Source organism: Tamandua tetradactyla, chromosome 1 (genome assembly GCF_023851605.1).
Source record: "Tamandua tetradactyla isolate mTamTet1 chromosome 1, mTamTet1.pri, whole genome shotgun sequence".
NCBI lineage: Eukaryota > Metazoa > Chordata > Mammalia > Pilosa > Myrmecophagidae > Tamandua > Tamandua tetradactyla.
Genome location: NC_135327.1, coordinates 182894815 through 182921772, shown reverse-complemented (window position 1 = coordinate 182921772; position 26958 = coordinate 182894815). Strand labels below are relative to the sequence as shown.

Genomic DNA, 26958 nt, shown 5'->3' with positions numbered 1-26958 from the left:
GCACAATTCCAATGGGGAAGAAAAAGTGGCACTGTGGTCACGATACTAGGTTAGCTAGGTCCCTGGCCATCCCCTAGATGGTGCCAGTGACTCAAGGCAGACAGGAAGGATAAGAACAAAGAGTTGTCTCTGGAGACTGTAGAAGTAGATTGTGAATTGCTATTTTATGTATAAGTCCAAGGTCCAGTCAGAGAGCTTATACTTTTGTTTATGGACCAGAAGCCACATTAAAAGTTGAGAATAAGCAGTGAAGATGTGATGTGAGGAAAATGCAGTGAGAACCTTCAGGTTTGTCAAGATATATAGAACCTCTACCCATTCAGAATGGGGTGAAGGGGCAGTGGGACAAGAGGGGGAATTTGTCTCATAATGTGGACTCTAGCAAATGCAGACTTTGCATGAGAAATCCGGGAAATTTAGACTTTAAGGTCCCCAGGTTGTCTTGTTTACTAGATTAATAGTTCCCTCCTTTTTTTCTCTCTATTTTCTCTTCTTTATTCCATGTTCCCCTCTTTTCTTTTCCTTATCCCTCTATCTACCTCTGTTTTTTTGCATGAAAGTGTCAAATCATGTTTCCAGAACATGGAGATTTGCAAACGTCGGGTGAATATGTATGACACGGTGAACCAGAGCAAAACCCCTTTCATCACACATGTGGCCCCCAGCACATCGACCAACCTGACCATGACCTTTAACAACCAGCTGAACACTGTCCACAACCAGGTGAGTGGGGAGCAGAGGGGGAAAGGAGCACATACCCAAATGACAGGGAGAGATGGGTGGGCTGGGGTACATGGTGTGAGCATCAGGAATTTTATTTTCCCACCAAACCTAGACAGGAAACAAAATTCTTCCACCATCATACCTTTCAAGGACACAGGTTTTCTTTGCGTCGACTGTTCGCCCCATTGAAAGGTCCCAGAAAAGGACTCACAAAGGCAGTGATTTCTGAGCTGGCACCTCCTTACTGGCTTCCTCTGATATGGGAATAAAATAAAGGAGATGCTAAGATCCTTTTATGCCTGATATCTTCCCAGTAAAGAATTCTAGAACTGGCAGAGACCCTGGAGATAATCCAGTTCAGAGCCCTTGATGAGGCTCCTCCCCTCACCCCCCACCCTGTAGGTTCTACCTGGTCAGCTTTGCAAACACTGTCTTTTCTCCAAGTCCTGGGTAAAATCAATTCATCAGCCTGTCACCAGATTCCCAGCAGCTGGAACTAAAAAGGGATAGGGGACTAGGATCTTTTCCTACAGAATTGCAAGCTTTTGCTGTAAATTAGCAGAATCCAGCAGCTTGGAATAAGTGACATCTAGGAAAATTTACTGAATGATCTCCCAGACTTAGCACAGGCTGCCTCCAATATGTAAGAATGTTAAACTTTTATTTCCATCTTCTTGTCTTAGTGCTATCCCCAAACAAGTGTTTATGTACTTTTTTCAGTCTTCCTATCAATTTATAATGACAACTCTTATTTGTTTAAGAACACTTCTGTGCACATATACGCCTTCAGAGAAGTATATTTGCTCTAAGCCTAAAGGCCTTTGCCTGACCATCCACTCTTTTTTGGCAGTTTCCCTACTGTCACTGAAGAATCACTCCTCTGCTTTTCAGCCCTTCTCCCTGCCCACCCTATTTTTTTAGGCTTTTCATGCAGCTCATTGGGCTGCTAAGGCCTCGCTTGACTTCCCAGTCTAGCTCTCTATCTCCCTAATCTCTGTATCTGCTGCCCCCTGGGGGCTACAGTGTTATTAAAGTTCTCCTTCAGGTGGAGAAGTGATGCTCCCTAACGTTTAGTGTCCAATGAAACAAGCATTCCCACTCAACCTCTCAGTCAGCCCTAAGGCACCCACAGCCAGACATCAGAATTTCTTGACCAAAATATCAGCATTGTTTTGTCCCTTAAATCACCTTGAAGAAGTTTGGTTTTTTTCCATCAGGCCTTTAAAGACACCTGGTCTTAACTCAAAACTGTCTATCACCCTCTGCCATCCAATATTGAAAAGCATTTAGAGATGTTCAGAGGGGAGGCTATTCCTCAGATGTTTATGTTATGTCAGATTGAGGCTTCCCTTCAGGCCGTCTTTCCTGTGGACGTTTCCTTGCTACGGTGGAGAACTGTTGTCCAGGACTTACTGATTTACCAGGAGAGGCACCTCCATCCTGTCATACCCTTGATTTAATAGTCATCACAACCCTTCCAAAGAATATCACAAAGACTCTGCAAAACTAAAAGGGCCTCCCATCAAGGAGGCCAATGACAGTCATCAAATAAGAACCCTTCCCCCTTTCTGCAGTATTGAGACCATCAAAATGGGGCTCAAGTCTGGGGTAAAGCAGAAGTGGTTGGTAACTTAGCACAATTCTTGGGCCAGAAAGGTGTCATGAATTATCCCTATTATAGAGAAGGAAACTGAGGCACAGAGAGATTAATAATCTTGCCCAAAGCTATTTGTTAGTTCATAAGGGATGTGCTTGGCTTTCAACCCAGCAATCTGGCTTCATATGTGTGTATATGCCTGTACAATACACACAGGTAACGCCAGTTAAGTATTATGGAGGTCCTTAAATGCCTTACCTAAGTGGTACCTGCTCCTGAAGTCCAACAAGACTTCCTGTGTTCATTAGTCCTGATAGAATTCTTGCCTTCCACTTGAGCTACTTGGTATTTTTGCTCATTGAGATATTTAAAAACAATAATTGATATCCATATTTTTATCATTAGATATAGAAGAACATTAAATTATAAAAACAACTCCTTGCTGCCCTTAACATATATCTAGGAGACCACCAGAAGACCTTTCTCAAATGGTCAGTAATCCATAATCCTTTATGTCTGAAAGAAGCTGATTTCCTCTACTTTCTAAAAAGTTTAGGCTACTCCATTAATAAAATACTGAACAAAGGGTCCTTTCTTGAACATTCCTTGTTTAATTCTATGGGCCAGCCACCTCTCTAATGTGTTCATAGTATTCTATTATTTGGACCTAGTCTCTTGCCCAGAGTTTTAATTTGGGTTTATAGCCCAAGTTCAGACCCTTACCCTCTGGATGTCAAATCATTAAACATCTCTTCCCATTTTGGAAAACCCATTCTACCAGTGCCCTTGCTTTTCCTTATTTCTGTTTGTCAGCTGCAGCAGCTCTTACAGATTCTTGCTATGTTCCTCTCCAGCAGGCTATAGGCTAGTTACCTTTCTTTCCTACAACTCTGGAGGATATGAGAAAAGTAGGAAACTTAGTCTTTACTCTCACTTGCTTTTTCAGCTGATCTTTAAGCAGGGTTAGAAACTGGGGGAAGTCCATCTGTATGTCTCATGTCCACACTGGAAACTGGGAGCTGGGGCCCACATCACGGCCACAAGTTCCATTTGTCCTTAATGGCACAAAGTGGTAGAAGACTGAACATCTCAAGAAACTCATGATGTCCATGGTGAGATAGGAGATAAATGAAAAAGAGAGATCAAAAGACAGAATAGCACACACTAAGAACCAGGTAAAAGAAACAGATTATGTTGCAGGAATTGAGAGGAAGGAGAAGTAATTGCAGGCTAGAGTGCTTGCAAAATACCAGTAAGATACAGTCCCTCCTTCTCAAGGCAGTTTTGCCCTAGAGAGACCAACTATACTGTAAGGCAGACAGTGGTAAGAACTGGTCTAGAAAGGAGTAGTGTGTGAGAGGCAAAGAAAGGAGTAGCTAATTTTCAATTAATGGTGCCAAGAGGGCTTCACTGTGGAATACAGGGGACCCAGACTAGGTCTTGAAGCACAGAGGCATGTGGGTAAAGGGTAGAATGCTGTGTGCCAAAGGATTTTAGTGAGGCAGAAAGTCCTATGCTCACAGCATGCTTGGAAAACAGTGAGTGGAGAGAGCTAAATTTGGAGAAGATTGGCCAAATCATGGAACAGAAGGAGTGCCAGACCAAGGTACATATTCAGTGTTCATTAGGCTATAATTGAAAAAAGATTTTTGAGCCAGGGCATGGTGATATGCACAAAATAGTCTTTTGGAAAGAATGATATAAGCTCTGTGCCCAAGAAAAATTAGAATAGGGATAGAGGCCATAACATGGCCAGGAGTGGAGGCTCAGGGAGGAGAGGGCCTCAGCTAAGAAAGTGCAGTTGAATAGAGTTGGCAGTTTCCAGAGCCATTAAGGAGGGAAGAAGCAACAGGACCAACGAGTGACCAGAAGGTAGGCTAGTTGAGTACAAGCTTGGGAACAAAGAGGATATTGGTACTAGTGCCCAAAATAAGGAAATCCACAGGGGTTAAAACCTGAGGGAGAGGACTTCAGCGTGTAGATTCTGAGATGGTACTAGGAAATAATGTATAAGGGATACCTCCAGAAGAGATGGGGTTGTGGCAAAAATAGAGATGAAATGCCAGTTGTGTCATCAGTTACAAGACACATGCAAAACACAGGCATTGTCTCACATGAGACATGCGTGTATGGAGGAAAACTGTGCTGCTGCAAAAACACAGATAGATTTGCAAAGAAGTATCTTAAAATCCAAACATCTACAACACATAATTTAGTGATTTTTTTTTCAGATTCATTTGCTTTGCACTGAAATTTGGCACAAAATCCTTCAATATAAAAACATTTAAAATAAGAATTTGCCTTTTCTATCAGATTGAACACGTGTACATACCCTTCTTGAAAATCTGTGTGTATGTTTTTATGTGCAGGATATTCTTGTGGCTCTTTACCTCTTTATTTCCTAGTCCTTGTAATCTCTGGAAGCAAAATCTCTTGTAGACAATGTTGAATATGAAATCATTGGTAAACTCCACCTATCTTGCTAAAGAATCAGTGTGAAGAAGGTGAAGATGTGGTGAAATGAGGAACTCTTGATTCAGAATATATTTTCCTTCTGCAGCCTTGCTTCTCATGGAAATTGTCTCATTTCTTTTCCTGAAAGAAAAAGGAGGACATAATTTCAATGGCCTGTATTTGTCAAACACATCTCCATTAAGATTATCTTGACTCATTATCATCTTTCCTCTCTGCCTTCTAGTCTTAGTAGCTGAACACCAGCATAAAAATGCACAGTAGTCAAACAAGAAACTGAATTCTCAGTGTGTACCTCTCCCTTCCTGAATATTTCTGTAGCATGTCTCTTTTCAGTAAGTGTGCTCTGCAGCCATTTAAGGGTACCTATAAGCTATGCTACCCTTAGACCAGAGCAAGAGGCATCCCTTCAAGGGACCCTGCTTTGGCTTCCACAACAAGCTCTGTGTACCTGGGACGCCAGGCCTTTATGGCCTGCACATAACTCTTCTCTAGATTCATCCTCCCATGTGTGGGCTATTCTACCTTAGGCCCAAGAATTGGCTGTTTGAGATGAGTGTTAACAGAGCTTGGACATGTGGCCTAGCAATCTGTATGTGTACACTCAAAGCCTCTCAAGTTGTAGGTTGGAGCTGAGGCAGAGAAGAAAAGAAAGGCAGGGGAACATCACCATGTTCCAGAATTCCAGGAAATCCAGGAATCCTAAATTCAAATTTGCCTTCCAGTTTGTTATAAAGATATTTGTCAAATTGTGAGGGTAGAACCTTTTTATTTATTTATTTATTTATTTATTTATTTATTAACGGAAAAAAGAAAAAAAAGAAATTAACCCAACATTTAGAAATCATACCATTCTACATATGCAATCAGTAATTCTTAACATCATCACATAGATGCATGATCATCGTTTCTTAGTACATTTGCATCAGTTTAGAAGAACTAGCAACACAACAGAAAAAGATATAGAATGTTAATATAGAGAAAGAAAATAAAAGTAATAATAATAGTAAAAAAAAAAACAAAACCAGACAGACAAAAACAAACAAAAAACAACAACAACAACAAAAAAAACCTATAGCTCAGATGCAGCTTCATTCAGTGTTTTAACATGATTACTTTACAATTAGGTATTATTGTGTTGTCCATTTTAGAGTTTTTGTATCTAGTCCTGCTGCACAGTCTGTATCCCTTCAGTTCTAATTACCCATTATCTTACCCTGTTTCTAACTCCTGCTGGACTCTGTTACCAATGACATATTCCAAGTTTATTCTCGAATGTCAGTTCACATCAGTGGGACCATACAGTATTTGTCTTTTAGTTTTGGGCTAGACTCACTCAGCATAATGTTCTCTAGGTCGAGGGTAGAACCTTTTATTGAACAGTTTTCCAATTTAATTTTTAACTTTTCAGTATTTAGGCATAGGATGTATGGGCATCCCTTTGTACCGCAAATTGTTGGAGCAAGCCTACATGAAAGCACCAAAAGTGATTCTATGTCTCATGTGGCTGCAGATACCTTTTTAAACCTGGGACTTTTCAGTTATATTTCCATTTCCCTCTGTTTTTGCTTTTTGTTGTTGTTCTTCTTGGTTTCTGTTTATTTGTTCTTCTTTGAGTTCAATTTATTTGATTTAGATTCGTGTCTCACAACATACCACCTCCCTCATTTTTTTTGTTGTTTATTTTTGTTTAATTCCATCATTCCTTTAGGCTCCCACCTCCACCAGTGCCACTATTTCCTTAGCCAATCCCGAAGTCTCCATACTAAACTACCAATCTACACTCTACCAGCCCTCAGCGGCATCCATGGCTGCAGTGGCCCAGCGGAGCATGCCCCTGCAGACAGGAACAGCCCAGATTTGTGCCCGGCCTGACCCCTTCCAGCAAGCCCTCATCGTGTGTCCCCCCGGCTTCCAAGGTAAGGATGAACAGCCTTTTTCTATAGGAGAGCCTCTATGGCTCTGGCACCTACAGCTCTGGGCCGTGTTGATGTCTCTGTAGTAAAGTCCCTACCCCTTTCTTTCAGTGAGAGCTCCCAGCTCCCTTCACTCTGCCACCCACCTGGAAACTGTAGGACCTAGGCTTCAGCACCAAGTTGATTTGTTGTTATTCTCATCACTTGCCAATGATTTTGTTCCCAGAGGCAGGCCATTGGTAAATAAGCTCATTGTTGTTGTGCCCTTTAGTATGCTGATGTTCTCACATGAAGTAGCCTCTCTGTGGGTTATGTGTAGAAAATTGTCAATCTCTGACAGCCAACAGTTCACATGAAGAATATAAATCTGTCTGAAAAGAACTTCCCAGAGCCCTTTCCCAAAATGAGTCTTTGGCCATGCACCCCTTTTCTCCTTTCCTATGGATTCCAAGAAGCCAGAGTTAATAGTATACTTTTTTACAGTTTACCAAGAAAAATGCAAGAATATAATTTTATTTATTTATAGAAACTATGGCATAATCATATATGTAGTTGTTCAGTTTCAGAGTCAGTGCAATTCTAACTAGATTCTCCACCCCTCTCTGCCCCCCTGCTACCCAGCCCACGCCCCACCAATATACGTGGTTATTTCTTAATGGTCGGACACCCTTATTTTCCTGTTGTAGTTAGCATAAATTTTACTTTTGTTCCATGTTTTGGCTTTGCAGACTCCTTAGTTTGATATACTAGTCTTTGAAAACATTTAAGTAAAGTTTTAATTTTTTTTTTACATATAATTTAAATTAGAAATTAAGGGAAACTTCCAAATATTCTTAGTTGTCAGGTGAGACTGGCACAAAGAAGAGTTGGGAGGTGACACCACTAGCTAGGAAGGTTTTCTTTGCCCATCTGTTTACAGTCACTTATCTAAACCCTCTCTTTCTTGACTATTGTCTGGAATAGGATTGCAGGCCTCTCCCTCTAAGCATGCCGGCTATTCAGTGCGAATGGAAAATGCAGTTCCCATCGTCACTCAAGCCCCAGGAGCTCAGCCTCTTCAGATCCAACCCGGTCTGCTTGCCCAGGTAATTCTTTCTTCTTTATTATTACTGCTATTACCATTATACATGTTAATACTGTTCACAAAAGAGATATTTTTCTGCTAGCTCCCTCCCTGGTAATAAACTAGATGGAATTCAAGTTATTGGAATGTATCAATAATATTCTAAATAGTTCCCAGATGAATTACCCTCCTAAGTACCTAATTTACTCCAAGAAGAAATTTAAACACAGGAAAATCTGGAGAAATTATTATAATATTATTATTATTATTATATTTTTATAATACAAATTAATCTGGGAGACCTAGGTTTTAAATCCAACTCTATGATTTAGACAAGTTAGTTAACATTTCTTTGCTTCAAATTTCTTTCTTATAAAACGGAAATGATTTTTCACAGCCAAAAGTAATTGTCTCCTCATTTTATAGTTGAAAGCCAGGTGCACAGAAGCTGTGAGCTGAAAGTTTATCTCTCCAGATAGGTATTCTGATGATAGAATAAGATCACAGAAATGAAGGTGGGTTGAAAATTTGTGAAGTGTTATGTAATTGTAAGGTAACAGCAGTGATGCAATGAGAGTAATAATAAATCCTTAATGAGACTTGAACCCTAATACAAAAATACATCATCATTATGTCAGGCACTTGACAGTTGTTAATTGATTCAGTTCCCACAACACAGTAAGACGGTTGTCCCATTTGACAAGTAAGAAATTGGAGGCATGATAACTTGCTCAAAATTACATAGCTATTATTTGAGAGAATCAAGACAGAAACCCAAGACATCCGATGCCAGCCTCTGCACTTTAACTACAAAGCTATGCTACCTCTGTTTAATTGTTTCTGTGGTTGGGTGCCAAAGATAGCACGATCCAAGTGTTGTTTAAAAGCACCTTTAGTTTTAAATAAGTAGGTTCCCAAAGACTTTTCCCAGAATGCTCTGAAAGACACTTCATTTATGGTGTCTTTTGTTGAATAGAAGTTTTGGATTTTTGTTTGTTTGTTTTTTAAATTTTAATGTACTATCTAGGTCTCTTCTAGGCTCTCTATTCCATTGGCCTCTCTAATATTCTATTGTCTTAATTAGTATAATTTTATTGTATGTCTTGGTACCTAGAAGGGAAAGCCCTGCTCCATGTTGCTCTTCAAATTTCCTTGTCTGTTCTTTATGGATTTTAGTAACACGGTTTCATAAGAATTTTTTTTTTTTTTTTTTTAAAACAGCAACAATAAACCTGGTATGTATTTTTATTGGACTTGTATTGAATTTATATTTGCTTTATATCTTCATTTCATCCACGAACATACTATATGCTATCTTTGTCACTTTCAATAAAGTTTTCTTTTGTTGGAATAATTCCTATTGCTATTAATAATTTCATTAAATTACTTTTTATAATTATTTGTTGCTGGGATGAAACTGATTTATATATATTAAGTTTATTTTTAGCAATTATTCTAAATTCTCAAAATCTGAGTTCCCTTGGATTTTCTATGTAGAAAATCTTTTTGTTTGCAAATAATACCAGATTGTTTCCTCCTTTTCAATCCTTATACCTTTTATTTATCGTTCTTAATATCACTATGCCAAATGAGAAATGGCATTCCCTTTCTTATTTGGTTTTCAGGTTTACATCAGTCTTGTAAAATATTTTGGGTAGTCTTACCTCTTCTTTTTCTGGGACAACGTCAAGTTGATATTAGCCAGTCTCAGTCTCTTTGTTCTTATATCCGCTTTGACACCAGCACGTGTACACTATCTTTTGGTGGAATGCAAAGTTTTGTGTGTTAACGTTTATAAGCAGAGAATCTTCTATATTTAAAGAGAATAAATTTTTTTAACTTTTTTTATTGTATAATATAACATATAGATGCAGCAGAGAAAGAATAAATCAGTAATTTTCAGAGCACTCTTCAACAAGTAGTTATAGAACAGATCCCAGAGTTTGTCATGGGCTACCAAACCATCATCTCAGATTTTTCCTTCTAGCTGCTCCAACATATAGGAGCCTAGAAGGAATAAATACTTTTTTTATCATCACAATCGACTTTTTTGTAAAAAAAAAAAATCATGTATACAAAAAAGCAGTAAATTTTAAAGCATTCAAGAGACTCCATCTCTTTCACACCAAAATTCTTTTGAATTAGTTGTAGAACAGATTTCAGTTTTGGTATGGGTTACAATTCCACAATTTTAGGTTTTTACTTCTAGCTTCTTTAAGATACTGGGGACTAAAAGAAATATCAATTTAATGATTCAGCAATCATATTTGTTTGTATAAACCTTACCTTCTCTGTATAACGCCACCATCTCCTTTGATCTTTCTCTCACTCTTTAAGGGTATTTGGGCTATGTCCACTCTAACTATTTCATATTGGAAGGGGCTGGGCTGTCAGTAATATGGGATAAGGGGATGGAACTAGTTGATGTTCTGGAAAGGCTGGCCCCTCTGCATTTCAGGACTTATCTTGTCCAGGGACCCATCTGGAGGTAGTAGGCTTCTGAAAAGCTACCCTAGTGCGTGGAACCTTTGTAGAATCTTATATATTGCCCTAGGTGTTCGTTAGTATTGACTGGAATGTTTTTGGTTGGGATTTGGCAAGTTACGATAGAAAGCAACATCTAACTACAGTAAAGCAAGCCTTTCACTCCTTCCATTATCTCTGGTCCTTTTTTTTTTTTATCCCTTTGCACAGTCTTATAGAGGGGAGTTCAGAAAAAGCCCAGATAGAGCACGACAAAGAACTGCAGCTCACTCCAGAGGCAAAGAAGCTTATTAATTCATATTTTAAGTGAGAGGCAAAAATGCAAACCAGCCTTCCAGTATTCTTCCTCTATGAACCCAAATCTATAGAATTCACATGTATTTTAAAGGGTAGTGACAGATTCTTCTTTTATGTTTGCACACTTAACCCTAATAAGCCAGGAACTATCTCTGAAAGAAGTAATAAATTAGCATTTTGTATTACCTAAAATAGACATCTTTCATCCTTCAGTTTGGTGGAAACCACAAGGCTTAGCATTTTCTGAATTTGTTTCTCTCAGTCATTTAATCATAGCAGGGGAGAACTTTACCTTTTGCAGTATTAAATATCTTCCCATGGATTTAACCTAAAGCTGTAATTGGGAAAGTGAACAAAAAATATATATAGATAAGGATTTTTATCAGTAGAGGATTTGTTAAATAAATTGTTATGTAAAATAGACTATCATGTAGCCATTAAAAAGGATAAGGTAGACCTATGTCTTAACATGCAATGATTCCCAAGATCTAGTAAAATAGATCCAATATCATGTTGTGTCTTTTTTTGTTGTTAGTTGCTTTTCCTTTTTCTCTCTGCTTGTCATTTAGTCCATGCCAGTGTGTTAGCCTGTTAAAATGGGGCTCTCATATTTTTAAATAATTTTTTCACAGAACAAAAATAGCTTAACTTATAAAATTAGAATGGTGATTATAAACAAGAATTAATTAAACATTTAAACTGATGGCTACCTTTTTTTCTACACAAATTGCCATGTATCAGGCCAAGATATTCCAAAAACTGTTATCTGCTTTAAAGATATAAAAAAAGTTGGCATCATCCTTTTTATCTAAATTAAAAACCTCTTCAAGAATTTTGTTGTGAAAGAGATGGAGTCTCTTGAATCCACCCCTTGGGTTAATTTTGTTTTCTTCACCCTTTTCCTCTCCACCTCCCACCAGTATCACATGTCTCTTAAAGGGAAATTGTCTCTCTGGGCAATCTGAGGATGTGTGCATAGGAGTGATATTTATGGATTGGTGTACAAATACGAGTCATAAAGCTTTTTTGGTACCTCTATCCTCCTAAGCTTCAAGCCAGAGCAACATCTAGGCCACCAACAGAAATTATGAATTAGTAGGTAAAGATTGAGGGTTGGGAAGTATAGTTTTGAAAGTTATCCCACTTTTCAAATGGCAGAGTCCAAAGCCCCCTTGACTAACAAGTCTGGACCAGATATTTAGAGCTCCCCAAGAGAGAGAAATTTCTGTATACCGGACCCTTTGTAGACTCCACCCTTCTAGGAGGAAGTTTTTGAATTCTTCTAACCAGCTAAGTCAATTGGAGAGCTGATGTGTGGTGGTGATGGGAGCTGTAGTCCTTTTTTTGAGCTAGATGGTTTTTCCAGAGACAGCCAGCCTCCTGCTTTGGGAGGTGTAAACCTGCATGCCAGTGGTGAAGAGGTTATATGGTTTAATATATAGACTTGAACTAAGATTCCTTCAGTCATCGTCTCAGTAAATAGCTGTCTATCCATTTCTTATCTTCTAAATTTTGGTAACTGTTACTGTCTCTCCCCTGTTCTCTTTGTCCTTGTGACTCTGTATCTTTCTTTTTTTATTTCTTTTCTGTCATTTTAGTTAGGGTTCAGAAGAGAGAGCAATAAATATAAATGTTTAATTTACATTATTCTGGGCAGGTTATTCGGTCTTTCTGTGTCTTGGATTATTCATCTGAGAAATGGGAAAAACATAGTAGTCCCTACCTCACAGGACTGTTGTTAGGATGAAGTAAAAAAATCCACTTATGGACTTAATTCTGTGCCCATCACACACTATGCATCAATAAATATTAATTCTCTTTTTAATAGTAGTAAGAAATGATAGAAATCTATGATGAAATGTAGTCTCAAATGAGCTGAGCATATCAATCAAAGCAAGAGGTCAAAACTAGTCTTTTACCCAACTCTTTGAGCTCAGATCTAAACATCTAGGTAAGAAAACTAGAAAAGAATGATGACCTTTTGATATCAAGATTTTTTTTTAATGAAATTGTAAAAACATTTTTCATGAGGTCTGAAATGAGTCCTAGATGACTAAAGTTAGATGTCTTACACTGCTAGTGAAATTGTTAATCATTTAATATTTTGAGCTCACAACTGTTTTTTTTTTAACTTTTTAAATTGTATAACATATGAACAAAGCAAAGGAAGAAAAAAGCAGTAGTTTTCAAAGCACTCTTCAACAAGTAGTTGTAGAACAGATCCCAGAGTTTGTCATGGGCTACCATACCATCATCTCAGATTTTTCCTTCTAGCTGCTCCAGAATATTGGAGGCTAGAAGGAATAAATATTTTTTTATCATCCAATCGATTTTGTTTTCTTTTTTGTGAAAAATAAATAACATATATACAAAACAATAAATTTCAAAGCACATCGCAAAAATTAGTTGTAGAACAGATTTCAGAGTTTGGTATGGGTTACAATTCCACAATTTTAGGTTTTTACTTCTAGCTGCTCAAACATGCTAGAGACTTAGAAGAAATATCAATATAATGATTCAGCAATCATACTCATTTGTTAAACCCTACCTTCTCTGTATAACCCCACCATCATTTTTGATCTTTCTCCCATTCTTTAGGGGTATTTGGGCTATGTCCGTTCTAACTTTTCCATGTTGGAAAGGGCTGTCGATAATATGGGGTAGGGAGATGGATCTAGCTGATGTGCTAGAGAGGCTGGCCCTTCTAAGTTTCAGGACTTATCTTGTCCAAGACCCATTTGGAGGTTGTTGGTTTCTGGAAAGTTACCCTAGTACATGGAACCTTTGAAGAATCTTACATATTGTCCTCAGTGTTCTTTAGGATTGGCTGGAATGGTTTTTGTTGGGGTTTGCAAGATCTCATGGGTAGCAGTGTCTAACTGAAGCCTGCATAAGAGTGAACTCCAGTGACCTCTCGACTCTATTTGAACTCTCAGCGCCTGATGCTTTATTTGCTACACTTCTTTTCCCCTTTTGGTCAGGATGGCATTGTTGATCCCGCTCTGCCAGGGAGATATTCACCCCTGAATGTCATATCCCATTTAGGGGGGAGGGAGGTCAATAATTTCACTTGCAGAGTTGGGCTTAGAGAGAGTGAGGCCACATCTGAACAACAAAAGAGGTCCTCTGGAAGTAACTCTTAGGCATACGTATAGGTAGGCTAAACTTCTCTATATACATAAGCTTCACAAAAGCAAGCCTTGTGAACATTTATGAATTATTTTTCTGCTCATTGTGTTTGAATTCAATTAAACCTGAAATACTATTAATTTAGTAAACTTGAAGTACAATTCTGTAGCCTTAATAGAATCACTTCTTTCACTTTATCAACAGATATTTATTAAGCACTCAGTGTATGCTGGGCACCTGTGGTCCCTGCACTTACCAAAATAAATCAGTAGGCAAACAAGCAATATCAAAAAAGTATAAGAGGGTGGTGCAATGGTGGCTCAGTGGCAAAATTCTTGTCTGTCATGCCGGAGACTGCCCATGCCAAAAAAAAAGTGTAAGAGCTCTCACTGGGTCTCATTTCAAACACGAGAAGATTGAACCAGGTGAACTTTAAGATCCTACTCAGATTGAAAGTATGGTTGTCTCATTTTTGAAAACCTCATTTTTTTAAGCATTGACACACATTTGCAATTGGTTTGGAGAAGTGCTTGTTTGTCATGTGAGCCAAAACATACATATTAAACACAATGCCAGTTGGTGGAGCCCTGCCTAATATAAATTGTCCATTGCTAGTCATGTCCAATGTCCAGCCCAATGTAAAGAGAGAGAGATGGTTGGCTAAGATCCTAAATCCTTAAATCCTTGAACTGCCAAAGATGTGTTTACCTCAGTGGGAGTCATCTAAATCTCCAACTTTGGGCAGTTGTATTTGATCTATCTCATTTAATGACCAAAGGCAAGCAGAAAAACAGCTGAAGATACAGAGACGTTAAAACACAGCATACACACACACACACACACACACACACACACACACACACACACACACACACACACACACACACACACACACACACACACACAGCAGTAAGCCTGTTCAGGAGAAATCAGGAAAGTTAATTTTAGAATTCTTAGAAAAGTCAGTATTATTGAAGATTCAAGGTGTGACCCCCTGTCTCTTATTTTTGCTTTGAGGGGTCAAGGTAACTCTCTGTTATACATAAGATCCTACTTAAGAATTTTACTTCCTATTGGCTTACTTTTGTATGCTTACAAAAGTTATTTGGTGATTTATTTGGTATAACAAAAGTTATTTGGTGATTTTAGAATTGTGTAAAGTTAGATACAGAAGATATCACAAATTGGACTTCTAGATTCTAATTGATAAACAAAAGGTAAAATATTAAATTAAAAAATACTAGATGGAAAACTTCTTGAAGGTAAGAAGTCAACTTTGCGTGGCCCAACTCAACCACGACAATCTCTTGCACATAAATGCATGACAGTATAAATGAATAAATGAACTTTTGAAAACTTAAGTGATTGCTCATTAGAGAATCATTTGAGTTGAGAATCATTTCTTAACATGAATGAATCCCTGCCATAATTTTTGCCCCTACACTTGATTATTTTCTCTTTAGTCATGTATATTCATTTTATTTCACCTTAACTTACTTTCTGAAAACAGAGACCAAGTCTGCACTTAAACATCTGTCACAAGGTCTAGAACCCTGGGCTTGATTCATACTAATTGATTGTCTGGTTAATAAACATGGTGATTGCAAATGTCCTGTGTTCTACAGCAGGCCTGGCCCAGTGGGACCCAGCAGATCCTGCTTCCCCCCGCATGGCAGCAGCTCACTGGAGTGGCCACCCACACGTCAGTGCAGCATGCCACAGTGATTCCTGAGACAATGGCAGGCACCCAGCAGTTGGCTGACTGGAGGTAAGCCAGATACCTTCTAGAGGAGAGTGGGTATATCTGATCCGGAGAGCTGACAGGCTGACCTATACCTGAATTATCTGCTTTGTGAGGAGCTTTTAAGTTAAAAAGAATATTACATGAAATATGACTACAGTATAATAAGAGGTTATTTTTAAATAAATGCACCAGGACACAAGAAAATTAGCCTCATCACTTTATGGTCAAATGTCATTTTTGACCTAAAATTCAATTACATCATTTGATCACCAATGTAATATACTAGACTTGACTCCAGATGATTTTTAATTGTTTCTCAGAATTAAATTCCACTCTCAGAAAGCAAAGATTGGTTACCAGTGAAGAATACAAAAGAGAGACCCATAGGTTCCTGAGCAATTCTAAAAAATGTTCTCAAGGTGTTTTAAGACATGGGCATACTAGAGTGGTATATAATCTCTAGGGGAAGACTTTACAGAATGAGATTTATTTGGAATAGTGAGTTCCAGCATGTTTGTTGAGTACACTACTTCAATAACAATCATATCATATGAATTAGAGTTAACTTCCCACAAACCCCAGAGACTTCCAGCTGGCTGCCTACCAGCATGCCATACCACCTGCATCTGTTTCCAGAGCTCCACTCCATCCCACTCACGAGTATCCTCACACACAAGTTATGGCCACTCTTTACTTTTCCTTGAACTTCCCACCCATCTCACCCCACCACCATCAAGATACCCCCTTTTGTCAGTACAGGGTCAAATGGCAACTCTCTGGGTTGTTCCCAGCTCCCCAGGGCCCTTCTGGGCAGCCTCTCTCATTCAGCCCAGACATCAGGGCAGGTCACTCCCCTTCAACTTCTGACAGTCTCCATATCACACTACTTCTTGTCTGACCTAAAAGGCTATTGTGAATAAAGAGCTCACCGTCACAGGGTAGAGCTATAAGCCCTTATTAAGCCTCTAATGCAGCTTCCTCTATTCCCTGTGTTTTATTTAACACACAAAAAAGAAGAAAGTGCATAAGCTTTTTCTCTCCAGCCACACTCACTTCCCACTGACAGCACTCCTACACCTGTCCCCCATTTATGAGAAGCACTTTCAAACCAGGTAGAACTAAGTTCAATTCTGGCTCTGTGACCTAGGCAAGTTACTTAACCTTTACTAGCCTCTGTTTCTTCTCCAGTAAAGAAACAGTAATAATAATAATGTCTATCCTAGAATTGTTGGGAGGGTTAATTTAAGATAAAATACAAACCATTTGACCTGTATTTAACATGTACCATACCAGTGTAATAAACAAACCTGTCCTCTATTCATATCAGTTCATACTCAGTGAGACTGACTTCCTTCCCTCTCCCAGCTCAGTAGGATCAGCAACCAAATGGAAAGCTGCTTGACCAACTGTTTTTTTCCCACCCCTTTTTCTGCTAAAAGACCACACAGCATGGCATACTCCTTGTTCCTTTGTCTGTCAGTATTTATGTAAATCATGTAATTTCAGAACACTCACATGTTCATTCATGCTTATTTTCTTATGCCTCCCCCCCTTCTCTCTTTACACCTCTCACACAGCTACCACATCAAGCATCAAAAACCATACACTATCTTTCCTGGTCTCTTTCCATTTCATGTGCAAGCCAAATAATATTGTAATATGGCTAATAAACAAAAAGCAAGTACCAGTGCTAGATGTAGATCAGAGCAAAAAGATTGCCCTGAGTCTGTAGAAAAAAATAACGGTAACAAAATAAAGCCATAGCATCAGTTTCTAAAGTTCATGTAGATATCTAAAAGACTGACAGAAGTTCCACAGAAGTGTCCATATTTTTCTCTACTTCATCCTTTTTCCAAAGTTGCAAACATAGAATCTTCTGATTTTCTAATTTTAAAAAATTGAATGAATCCTCCTTCAGCTTTTAATTTCCTTATCTATTAAATGGGCCTTTATGGGCAGTTTATGGATCACTCACTACACTGCTTTTAATAATACTTCTGTGAAAAAACAAATCTGTGAGCTCTGTACAACTCCAGTTATAAGAATTTTTTAAATGTAACCCATTTTCAAGATGAGGGCTACCAGTATTTAAATCAATATGTGTCTGGCTGTTATTAATTTTTGTTTCATATGAAACTCTGTACATGTCTATTCAACCTTCAGTTAAGCTAATTGTTCATTCATTCAACAAGCTTGTTATTAATTGATCAGCTGCTACATACCTAAGCATTGTGCTAGCTACTAAGGGAATTCAAAAGAATGTTAATCCTTCTAATGCCAGAAAAATATGGCTCCCAGACTTCAAAGTTTGTTTGTTACATAAACTATAATGTCTTCATTTATAGAATGCTATCACTAAGATACCCTCCTTCTCACAGAGTAGAATGAAATAACCCATTGAAGGCACTTTGTAAATTCTAAAATAACACATGTATTATTGTTCAGCATGAACACCTACTTGTGACTTTAAAAACTGGAGGAGATACTTACTATCTCCCATGGAACTTAAGAATTCTGAGCCTGAACACTTGGCATTCTCCCCCACTTGAAATGTCCTCTTCCTCACTCCCAACAAATTGTGTCTTTCCCTTTCCTTCATAACAAGGAAACTTCACTGCCCATTGGAAACATAGCTCCTCACCTGGTAGGCTCATCCCTTAGGATTTAACAACCCCACAGGGCAATGAGATAACCAGCTGCTGTAACGGTATGTTCTCTAGTCAGCTTTTAAGTGAGGTGGAAGCTTTACCTTATAAAGGAGCTATGCTTTTATAAAACCAATAAAAGCCTTGTTTTCCCATCTCTCTTTTAGGAACACACATGCTCACGGCAGCCATTACAATCCCATCATGCAGCAGCCTGCTCTGTTGACCGGTCATGTGACACTTCCAGCTGCACAGCCCTTAAATGTGGGTGTGGCCCACGTGATGCGGCAGCAGCCTACCAGCACCACCTCCTCCCGGAAGAGTAAGCAGCACCAGTCATCCATGAGGTAGGTTGGGAGAGTGACCTTGGAACAGAGAAATATCTGCAGCTTGGAGTGTTTTAAAAACACTGTTTAGGATTAGGGAATATCCACATATGCTCTGGCACTGTCAAGACAGGGAACAACTCCTCTTCCTGTCATAGCTAGCAGAAAATCCTATATTGACTGTTCCTTCTGTGGTAGCTAGAAGGGCATCCTGTAACATATAATATCCTTAGGCTCTTGAATTCTTCAAATGGGTTGGAGCTTCCTTAGGGAAGCTGCCAGATTGGACCAGGCAGGTGAGAATCTGACACCCAGAACTGGGACGAGGGTGAGGCAAGCGAGGTGTCTCAGCGCCAGGGTTAAGGAAGCACTCACTGTCAGGTCACAGCTGGCCCTGCCTCTTGCCTCACCTTAGCCCCAGCCCTGCTGGCAGCCTAGGAGTGGGGGTCAGGAATCACAGTGTCTTCAGTGGCTGGACCTTGACAGCTTCCATATCCTTCCCCTTGTCTAGAAAATACTCAGATCCACTTCTGAAGTTTCACTTTAGAACTCATTTATAATAATGACTTTATTAAAAAAAAAAAAAAAAAAAAAGAATAGCTATGTGCTTTCTTTGAAATCTAAGGTTCAAAACAACTTACTTGGCTGCTTGCCTTTAAGTATGTATCACTTTGGCTAATCCCAGAACCCTAACCAGCAAGCAGAACAGTACTTTTTCCCATTCCCTCTAAATTCAGTTTCATCTCAGTAAACTCTTAGAATATCATCGTCAACAAAAGCCTACATATTACGTCATTCCACTTATATGGCACCCTAGAAAAGGCAAAACTATAAGGACAGAAATCAGAACAGTTTTTGCCAGAGGCTAGAGGAGGAGGGAGGAGATTAACTGGCAAAGGGCTTGAGGGGACATTCTGGAGTGATGAAAGTGCTATATATCTGGAATTGTGGTGGGAGTTACATGATTATACATTCATCAAAGCTCATGTCAAACATGAACATGTCAAAAGGGTGAATTTTACTATATGTAAGTTTTACCTCCGTAAGCCTGGCTTTAAACAAAAACAAAACAAAAAATTCCAAATAATAAAATCAGTATCTAAATTCTGTGACATTAGAATTCCTCCTACATTTTCCCTCCACTGGCACTGACTTAGAGGTACTTAACTGCTTATTTGGGATAGGTTAATACAGAGAAGTCCAGTATGTGAAATAACTAGTGAATTTTTGTCTTCTACTTCTTCATATCACAAGATGCCAGAAATTAGGCCTGCTTGCTTTTCATTCTCATTCAAAAATTAAACCGAGAACTGAATTCCATCAAGTTGCAGTCCTTCTCTAAGATTCCCTATTTGGGTTTCATTTCTGACAACTCAAGGAAATTCATTGCCGACTAGTAATGCTTTTGTTTGCAGCCTTTGACAACACACACACCTCATCATTAGCAATGATGGAGGCCATCGCCTGGACCCTTATGTGCTGTCATGACACAGGACATAGTCAAAGGACACTAATGTGACCCAGGACTGGACTTATCATCCTCACAGCCCACCTAGGTCCAGAAGGAGGCAGTAAGAGCCGTGAGCCTCCCGGCCTGCTTACCTGGTCAGTCCCTGTGGTCCACTCGCTGCCCAGCTAGTTTTATGAAGGCTCATTGCCAGTGCATCTTCACATCAGTATAATTATAGTGAAAGTGCTGTATTTGCCTGGTTTTAAGATCAATGCCTTAGGCAATAAAGTCTGAAAGAGCAGAAAGCTCTCCTTGTCAGGTGGTATAGCCAGGCACTCTTTCCTTTAACAGTGCCAAGAGGAGATATTATAACTGCTGTAGCAGTGGAAACATAATCTCAAAATAGGAGTATATATTATAATAACAAATATATAGGGTTTTGTTCAGTACAAACAATGGAGCAGTTCTATCGGTAAGATTTATTACCAGCCTCCCCAAAAGGAATAAGCAATATATCTGACACAAGCTAGCTAAACGATTAAATAAATCCTCATTATTGAATTATTTTTGTTTTACTGCCATCCCTTGGGTCTAGAAGGTATTAGGCCCTCCAAGGACATAGCAGAGTCTGAGTTTCACTGTACATTGGCTTTAGTTTCTCACTATACAGCAAGGTGGGGAAGGAAGAAGATATAGTTCCCTAGAGTTACCAGAAACTACATTGGCTAATTTAATAAGAAATTTCCAGTCAATCAAAACTAAGATTAAAAGGCCCCTTTTTCAGCATGTGTTTTCCTCATATACTTTTTCCCTAGAATTCAGACTGATGAGACTCCCATAAGACTCAGGTGTCCAAGTCCACAAAAAAACAAAAAGATTTTTTTTTAATTATATACTCACATACACTTTACCAATTGGGACCCTTTCCCTGAGGAGAAATCCTGGAAAGCTGAATTTTAAAGTCACTCAGGTTAGATTCTTTAGCTCCAGCAACTCTAAGAAATGAATTTTAGTTGAGTAAATGGTAGAGAAACCAAACTTTACACGGCAAACACATCATAAAGCACCCCACAAACAAGATGTGAGTACGTGTGGAAAGGTGCCTGTGGGGGTCTGTGCTCTAAGCTATGACCAGGCAGAGCTCAGCAAGTGGGGCCAGGGCCCTGGGGACGGGGCTGCACTGGAGTAGACAGCTGAAATGCAAGTTATTGCATCTGCCCCCACAAGTCCAGCCCCATCCTCGGGCACAACCACTCTGCCTTCCTTCTCCTTAAAGCCAAACCAGAGCCTGGAGGAGGCCAGGCTACTGTCCCTGTCCAGGGATAGCGACTGACCAGTAGCTATCTAGAGGTGGCCATTCACCCATCCACAGATCACCACCAGTCACCCTTGCCCTCGAGGACAAGAGATTTGACAGAGTTGGTGCTGCTCATCAGTCGGGCTCCTTGGCAGGAGTCTCCGGGCCTGACCTTCCCTGTGTGAGTGTTTGTGGTTTTGTGGTTCCAGAAACGTCTCCACCTGTGAGGTGTCCTCCTCTCAGGCCATCAGCTCCCCGCAGCGATCCAAGCGTGTCAAGGAGAACACGCCCCCGCGCTGTGCCATGGTGCACAGCAGCCCGGCCTGCAGCACCTCCGTCACGTGCGGGTGGGGTGACGTGGCCTCCAGCACCACCAGGGAGCGGCAGCGGCAGACAATTGTCATCCCAGACACCCCCAGCCCCACCGTCAGCGTCATCACCATCAGCAGTGACACAGATGAGGAGGAGGAACAGAAACACGCCACCACCAGGTGAGGCGGCGCCACGGCCTGACTTTGGGGGCAGGAACAGAAGCATGCAGGTGGTGCCCGGGCTCACACCAGGCATCAGGACCATTTTCAGGCATCAGACATCATGTCCCGATTATTATCATCATCAAACATAATGATCTCTCTCCTGACCCCTAAATTCTGGTTTTGCCACATCCTAGAGTTCAAAAGTTGATTTTAAGGCAGTGCCAAACAGATTTTTCCAAAATGGTTCAAAACCAAAATAATTTTGGATCACTTTGGTTTTAAAAAATTGTTATAGGTTCAGTAGACCTATGGGGAACTTGAGGCTATTAAAATCCGGCACGCAGTGGCAGTGCATTTCCACCCCTATAAGCTTAGAAATCTCTGCCTCGGGCTATTGAATTTATTCCCAGCTGGACAGGATATTTCTCTACTATTGCCGTGGCGCTCTCAGAATTTGAAGTAATTGTCCAATTAATCAGAAATTTCCCTGTGTCTGATTAACCCAATCTTTCAAACTGCCAGTTGGCTCTTCACCCAGAGAGTATTACTGTTTATTCCAAAGTAGTAATAATTCATTTTACTCTCTGTGTGCTTCCTGAGGAGAAGGAAGAAATATTTATTATACTTGTAAGACTATTAACCCTGGCGCCAGAGCCTCTTTCCTTATGTTTTCCAGCCAGACAACAACAAAACGTAGTTTATACTTGGGCTGCTCAACTCAGTGGCACTGCCTACTGAACCCCTGTAACTTGCTCCTCCAAAGCAGTTGGTCCCTAACCTTCTGCACCCTTGGGGACCTTGGGGGCCTCGTAGCTGCCGAAGTCTCACGACTCCTCTTTGCAGTGGAACTGAGTGCTGGGGAAGGGAGGCAGGCTACCCCAGCCCCCAGTGCAGCGCTGCTCGTCAGTACTTCGTAGGACTGGATATGATGCGCAACATTTGAAATTATGCCCTGATTATTAATTCCTGATTGGATACAATATAATTAGTAATCACAAATCCTTCTGATTAGATAATAAATTCCCACACTTGAAAGCATTACAAAATATATAGATAGACTGATTAACAGCCTCATTATTGGTATTCCTCTATGGGGTAAGCTCGGTGGTTTTTTCAAAGATAAGCTCTGAGTCTGTCTCATTCAACTGTCCTCTTTTCCTATCCAATGGTTCCGCCTGGTCTTCAGTGTATTTCAGAGAAGGATGAAATACAGCTCTTCTGTTCCAAGCATTGTGCCAAGTGCTAGAGGTGACCCCCACATTGGTGAGATGGGGCCTGGTGCTTCACACAGTGCAGGCATTGTTGGCTTTACTCCCCTCTGCCTATTCCAGGATTTGGCCTCAGTTTCCTTTTTGATAACAGCTAAAAGTTTAGTCAGTAATTTTTTTCCCCAATGCCTCATCCTCCCAGTCCTCAACCCATAAATCTTTGGGGTCTGGTCTCCAGGTACTGGTTTCTTCATCAAGAGAAAGGCCCTTCCTTAGCCCCAAACTGAACCCCTGATCCTAAGTAGCCTGCCCACGTACAGTGTTGGTCAGAATATGGGCCAGATGGCTTCTCATAACCCTTTGCCACAACTGCAACAAAAAAGCAAAAGCAATTTAAAAATCTGCTGGTCAACTAGACTGAAATATCATTTTTGAAGGATGAAATTTGAATTGCATTGATTCTTGGCATATGTGCTCAGGAGAGAATTTGATTGTGTGTCTGAGAAAAATGAGGGTGAGAAAGTAATCTCACCACCCAATAGCTGAGAGGGGTGATAGTGGAAAGCAAAGCCCAGGCGCATACCTGTATCCACAGCAGTTCCTTCTTCAGGAAGAAGCATAGCTGAGATGCTTGGTAGCATGTGAGGACTTTGATCTGAATGACTCTAAGAGGCAATGGAAAAACTAACAAACTAAGCAGTGGAGGGCAGGGAAAGAGTGGCAGGTGCAGCTCAGGAAGCAGCCACAAAGGGTGACAGTGAGCTACCAAATACCTGGAGGTGGAGCCCACTGCTTCATAATATGAACAATGCCTGCCTGACCAGGGAAATGAAAATGTACCAGAGACCTTAGACCAAAAGGGGAAAGCTACAGGTTCAGACCAGTGTCATCATGGAAGGGTCCCACTGTTCACAGTTAAGCTGAGGAGATCACAGAAGGAGATACCATAATAATGTTTTCTGGAATGCTCAAATGACTGTTCCCTCTAAAAAAATATTTTAGGGCCCAAGAAGATAGGAAAGTATATTTCCAGAGTCTGAGTAGGATAAATCAGAAACCGGTACATGTTTCATTTATAGAGAAACCACTGTGCAATTATGACCACATTATTGTGACTGCATTTTGAAATGAGAAAAAAGGCAGGGGGAAATATGATTGCTCATTTTTGGTAATCAGAATGATCATAAATTTAATACAGCAAATATTTGTTGGCCCTGCCAGTATAAGTTAGTATGCTAAGAACCACAGGTGTTACATAAATAAGGTAGACCATCTTTGTCCTCATGAGGTTTGCAGGGTAATAAGTAATGTAAAACACCAACTCAGTTGTGACACAAAACAAACAGTATCAGGCCCGTAAAAACTAGCAAAGCACTGTGGAGATTCAAGGGGAAAACAGTTTGAGGACATGGCAGGGTAGAGGTGGCTTTTTAAGGCCAAAGGTCTGGGCCAGTGTGGACAAAGAGAAGAGAAAGTGAGATTGCAGATTCAAGCAAGGTAATTAATAAGACAGAGCGTCAAAGGTAGACAAGTAGGTCAAGATCACAAAGGGGAGGGCGGGCCATGGTGGCTCAGCAGGCAAGAATGCTTGCCTGCCATGCCCGAGGACCCGATTCGTTTCCCGGTGACTGCCCATGTAAAAAAAAAAAAAAAGATCACAAAGGGGAAACCTATGAAAGACAAAGCAGGAGTCAAGGAAGAAGGGGATTTCAGAGTGCAAAGGCATGCAGATGTTGAGGGGGCTCCCCTTTAGATGGGGGTGGTCAGCTTTGTCAGAAATACTGAGGAGCTCAGGGGAAGGCAAGGCAACTGCATCAGTCCCAGGACAACAAGGGTGTGCCCCCCAGTGCAGCTAAAGAGAGGAGCCAGTCAGTCACTCTCTACCTAGAGAATCTTCTCTAGCCCTTCCATGTAGCGAAACTTCTTGATTTGACCCTGACCATTCTTGTTCCCAAACCTGATTTCTCCTGTGCTGGGAGCATCTCAGTTCTGTTCTTCTGTAGTCCTGATCTCATTTCCAATGTGCTACTGTCCCCCAATTCTAGTGTTTTTTAGTGCCTAATGCTACACTGTAACTCTACCTGAAATGTGATTGATTTCCCCATCATGGTTCACCCTCTTCACAGTAGCACGAGAGCATCAGGTTGATGTTGTGCCCAGGGATAGCAATACTTCCAAAGTGTCATTTAGAACAACATGAGACAAATAATGGTGAACCCACATTTTGAGACCTAATTGTGGGCATCACTAAGTCTCCAGGAACAGATGACATTGCCTAGAATTTTTAAAAGAAAACCAAGGCAAAATTATTATTCCTGTGCCAAGTATAGCCCTGTTGGTATGCTGGAGCAGATGAACGGTCAGCAACTCTTGCTTTGTAGGAACTCCAGAGCATGTGAGAGGCAGGCAAAGAGGGTTAAGGGGAGGAGAATCATAACAAGCATTTACCCAGTGCTTCCACCTGCACTATCTCAGCCATCACTGGATGGGGTATTACTATTCCTGTTGGATAGATAAGGAAACTGAGGCCCAAGAAAGTTAACTGACTCACTCACATTGATAAAGCTTCTAAGTAGCAGAATTGGGATTTGGGTCCCATCCATTGAAGAAATGGCAGATTCATCTACTGTGAAAATAACTGAGTTCTATTCAGTCATTAATTCAGGAAATATAAATTGTGCCCGCCTGTTCCTCTAACCACTACTACTCTCTGATAGCACCTATGTGTTCAGGGCACCAGGCAGGAGCTGTAGGGAGTCAGAGTGTTGTTCACTGAGCCCACCTTGGGTCAGGCACTCCTCAGAGAGCTGGGGCTCTAATAGCAAAAACGGCAGAAGTCACCTCTCTTCATTCTTTGAGAAGATTTTAAAAAGCAGGAAGGCCAAGGAAGAACTAGTGTGCTCCTTTTTTTAAGTCACTGTTGGACTAGGGCATCCTTTGATCATGGCCTAAAGACCCAAACTAGTAAACGATGCTTTTCTGGGTCCCCCAGAACAGGTAGTAGAACTGATCTATTTTAAATACTGATACATGATTTCTGTTAGAGAAGCATTTAACTACATCATCTTTTCTCACTTGAAATCTTCCTACACAAAGTTTACAGGCACATGTCTTATTACTCAGACCCTTCTGCTGACCTTGCCTAGGTTTGAAACAATCTTTTAGAGGTGGCTGAGGCTTTTTGGTACAACTTTCAGTCTCAAGGGTAATTTTTTTTTAAGGTGTAAAGTGGCTCATTTCTGCTGATCAGCTAGGAATTATTTTCTTCTGTCTCAATTACTCATTCATTTATTTATTCATTCAATTATCTGGGTATTTCTGGTAACCAGGTTTTGTTTTTTATTTAGGTCATCAGGCTACTGCTACCTTCTGAGTTTCATTTTGCACATGTAGGCAGCTGCCAAAGAGAGTATTGCAGCCAAATATAAACTTTGAGGAAATGGATTCATGATTATCACTCCGTATTTTAGATATAAAAAGTTCCTTAGGTCACTTAAAATATTTAGGCAAAAATATTTAACTCAAATATTTCCTTCATACTAAATTAGAAATCTAGATAAATCATTGTAGATAAGGCATAGTTAGGAAACTGACAAAGAAAAAAAATTTTTGGCCTGAAAAATTAACTCAGTAGAGAGAAAATACACACATACACACTCATTTATTTTTGCATGTGTAACAGTGGAATTAGTTTCCATTGCCACCTAGAACCAGGCATTTGCAGTCAACATAATGTTGTAGTCATGGGGTGTTTGATAAAAGCTTGAATACAATTGAAATAGATGTTTGGCAATTTTTTGATTTGAATATTTGATTCAAATAAATAAAAGGCTACCCAGACACCAAGTATTATTTGAAGGGACATTGTTGGTTCTTGTTTTTTAAGTTACAGCACATACTCATGGTTGAATGAAATTTCAGTCGTATGATCATGTCAAGAGTTAGAAGGATGTTTTGTCAAACCCATTTCACTGTATCCTCTTTACCAGACCTTCATTCAAAATAGTCTGGTGAGTTGAGGAGACTTGTCAGGGATTGCATTTTACTAAATGTCTGCATTTTGAAGAAGAGACACTGCTCTACTGTTCCCCAGCAGCAGGTCCCAATACTTCAGCACATTACAAAGCCATC

General features: G+C 40.0%; 1 protein-coding gene and 1 long non-coding RNA gene across 10 annotated transcripts in view; one reads left to right on the top strand and one right to left on the bottom strand.

Moving 5' to 3' along the window:
* The window catches only part of HIPK2 (homeodomain interacting protein kinase 2), a 210228-nt gene that overhangs the window by 156480 nt on the left and 26790 nt on the right, over window positions 1-26958 (top strand). For 3 of the 9 annotated variants that reach the window (XM_077146911.1, XM_077146788.1, XM_077146980.1), the window contains exons 7-12: window positions 561-723; window positions 6504-6711; window positions 7672-7793; window positions 15307-15449; window positions 18238-18417; window positions 21353-21634. In XM_077146911.1, coding sequence (XP_077003026.1) covers window positions 561-723; window positions 6504-6711; window positions 7672-7793; window positions 15307-15449; window positions 18238-18417; window positions 21353-21634 — 1098 coding nt within the window. The remainder of the gene's footprint in view (window positions 1-560; window positions 724-6503; window positions 6712-7671; window positions 7794-15306; window positions 15450-18237; window positions 18418-21352; window positions 21635-26958) is intronic. The other 6 variants (XM_077146961.1, XM_077147008.1, XM_077146861.1 and 3 more) reach the window with 3 other exon arrangements.
* LOC143672400 (uncharacterized) lies at window positions 4626-9530 on the bottom strand. Its single transcript, XR_013169871.1, has 3 exons — window positions 9436-9530; window positions 6855-7010; window positions 4626-4915 (listed from the first exon to the last, which is right to left on the bottom strand). It is a non-coding gene; the product is annotated as an uncharacterized LOC143672400 (long non-coding RNA).